This window comes from Electrona antarctica (genome assembly GCF_951216825.1).
Source record: "Electrona antarctica genome assembly, chromosome: 15".
Taxonomy (NCBI): domain Eukaryota; kingdom Metazoa; phylum Chordata; class Actinopteri; order Myctophiformes; family Myctophidae; genus Electrona; species Electrona antarctica.
Window position 1 is genome coordinate 2,259,054 of NC_136796.1, and position 2,688 is coordinate 2,261,741.

Consider the following 2,688-nt stretch of genomic DNA (forward strand, 5'->3'; position numbering starts at 1 on the left):
ATTTATAACCCCAGGAAGCACTACAGTGTGTCTTGTTTCCATTGGGGTCCTATACTACATTACATCCAATTAATCGGAGAGTGAATCAATCACAGCTTGATTGGAATAATCAGTAGATAATACCGTGTATAATACAATTTGGCGGACGCTATATATATAATAATGAATCATTTTTATAGTGCTTTTCAAAGCGCTTTACAATGGTTCATTCATTCATACATTGGGAGGTGAAGCGGCGAACAGTCGACGCCAGCGTCCTCACTTCCCACATTCACACACCAATGGTGGCAATGCTCACACCGACCGACTCATTGGAGGCAATGCAGGGTTCAGTGTCTTGCCCAAGGACACTTCGACATGTGGACAGGAGGAGGAGCCGGGATTCGAACCGCCGACCCAGGGATCATTGGACGACCTGCTCTCTACCTCCTGAGCCACAGCCGCCCTATAATATATATATTTATAAACGGTCACCGCCTGGCCAGGCCGCTGCATGATGACCACAAGGAATGCTGCTGCTGAGTGCTGAGTCACCACCAATGCAGTCCCACGACCACTGTGTGTGTTTTTTAGTGTTTTCTGTCTGACCCCCCACCCCCTCCCCCCCTCCCCCCCTCGGTCAGTCGTAGCCTGAGGGCGGAAAGGGAGAAGAAAGGAGGGGAGTGTATGTTCCTTCCAGCTGTGGACAGGACTCTCCTCCTCCTCCAACCGCAGGGCACTCTCTCTCTCTCTCTCACTTTCAACTAGTCTCCCACGGTGGCAGTCCGTCTGGTCTGGTCTCTGGTCTGGCAGAGAGAGGAGGCTTTTGTTTCAGAGAGGATAATGATGTCCGGCGGCCTCGCAGTAGCAGCAGGAACAGCGAAGGAGGAACAGCCTTAGGTGTCAAGAAGCCCCTCAGAACGGCTGGCTGGCTGGCCAACGTCGACTCCAAGCCCCCCACCGAGAGCCCCCTATACTGGTCAAAGCTGGAACTGCAGCAGGTTCGGGGCAAAATACATGCAGGAACGCTCCTCGCTCGCTGGGGGTCTTCTTTGCTTTGTGAACGCGGGAGAGAGAACTTCGTGACGTAGAGAGAGGTGTACCACAAGAGCAGCGCGATATACTCATAGGAGGCCCGCAACCAATCATATCCAGACAACGGATCGAGGGTATATATACTTCCGGGCAGACTTCCTGCTGCGTGGTGCTTCAAAACGCCACTGAGCAGCAGGGCTGTCCTCTCTCTAGTTTATATAGAACTCTATGGTATCGGTCTGTCAGTCCGCAGCCTCACTCATCTGCCAAGAGTCACGACCAAAAGGCAGAGCCGTGCATAGCCAGAAGTGTCTGTGTCGGAAACATCCGTCAGATGTATATTTCCCCTTCGGATACGAGATATATTTCCCGGAAAACAATCACAGCAGCTTTCGTTTCATTCACGGAGAATGTATAGTAAACGGATTTGATAAAATCAACGTCAACGTAATTCCCTTGAGCGGTATATAGAACAAAATCCCGCTCTACTTCCCGCCAAAATTCCCAGCAATGCTGCCCCCTACAGCGTAGGACGTATACAGCAGGTATATGGTAATGGTAATAGGTGATATGCTGCAGGGGGCGGGGGCGGCGCTCTCCGCCGGCCTCGCGCCGGCCTCCCTCCGCCGGTCGCTGGCGTCCTCCGTCATCCCGCCGGTCCTCCTCTTCCTCCTGCTCCTCCAGCTGTTGGTGGGGTTCGGCGGGCTGGGCGGAGGAGGCTCCGCCTCCAGGGGGGGGAGGGGGAGGAGGGGGGTGGTGGGAGGAGGAGGAGGAGGCCGGGGGAGGAGGAGGAGGAGGGCATCGGATGATCTCCTTCTCCGTCATCAGCATCGAGCCGGAGAGGAGCCTCGCCCCCCCTCCTCCCCCTCCTCGGCACCGCCACCGCGGGGGGTCCCGTCTCCTCCTCCCCGGGACCTCCAGAAGATCTTCTGGACGACGACGATGACGACGGCGATGAGGAAGGTGGCGATGGCGTGGAGAGGAGGAGAGGCGGGGAGGAGGAGAGCGTGGCACGCCGAGGATACGACGACGAGAACGAGACGCCCACCGCACGGCAGGTAAGGAGAGATGGGCGCCACGCACCGCACTATACAGGCCAGTGGGTCCCAAACTATATTTCACGTCAAATATACACCCCCCAAATAGACCCGCGGACCCCCCATTTGAAGAGATATGCCAAGGACCCCCCATGAGAGAAGATCCTTACGGCTCTAGCAGTGATTCTCAACCACTTTCATTTCAAGGACCCCCCCCCCCCCCCCCCCAGTTTGACAGCTCGAGTGCACCGAGTGCCGCGCTACGAGCTTGTAGATCTGCTATTTTATTTAAATCGTAAAAATGTGGAATATCATATTTTCAGATGGGGGTCGGCGAGCCAATTACATATATTTTTGGGTCCTTGACATGAAAATGCAGAGAACCACTGACATAGAAATTAGTGAGTTGTTCAGAAAACTGTCATGATTTAGAAGACATTTGTAGAATCGTCCTCAGGTCTTAATACACTTTTCAAATTCAGACCGTCTGCGGGATCTGTCTCCCTTTTTTATTAGGGCCCAATGCAAACGTGTGCGTTTGTTTAAAGTTTGTTGCCATGTTGACATTTTTAAGCCCTTTCAGGGCTCTTTAAGACACGAGCACGCAATACCCAGAAAGCATGCATGCATACCTCCA

The 2,688-nt window shown here is 53.7% G+C and overlaps 1 protein-coding gene across 1 annotated transcript in view; it reads left to right on the top strand.

Annotated features, from left to right (window-relative positions):
* Positions 1-1,569: 1,569 nt before the first annotated feature.
* Positions 1,570-2,688, top strand: part of LOC306938618 (putative methyltransferase-like protein 24) — a gene marked incomplete at both ends in the record, with an annotated part of 23,909 nt that continues 22,790 nt past the window's right edge. The window contains 2 exons of the mRNA XM_079522881.1: positions 1,570-1,732; positions 1,843-2,072. Of these exons, the coding sequence (XP_079379007.1) occupies positions 1,570-1,732; positions 1,843-2,072 (393 nt within the window). The remainder of the gene's footprint in view (positions 1,733-1,842; positions 2,073-2,688) is intronic.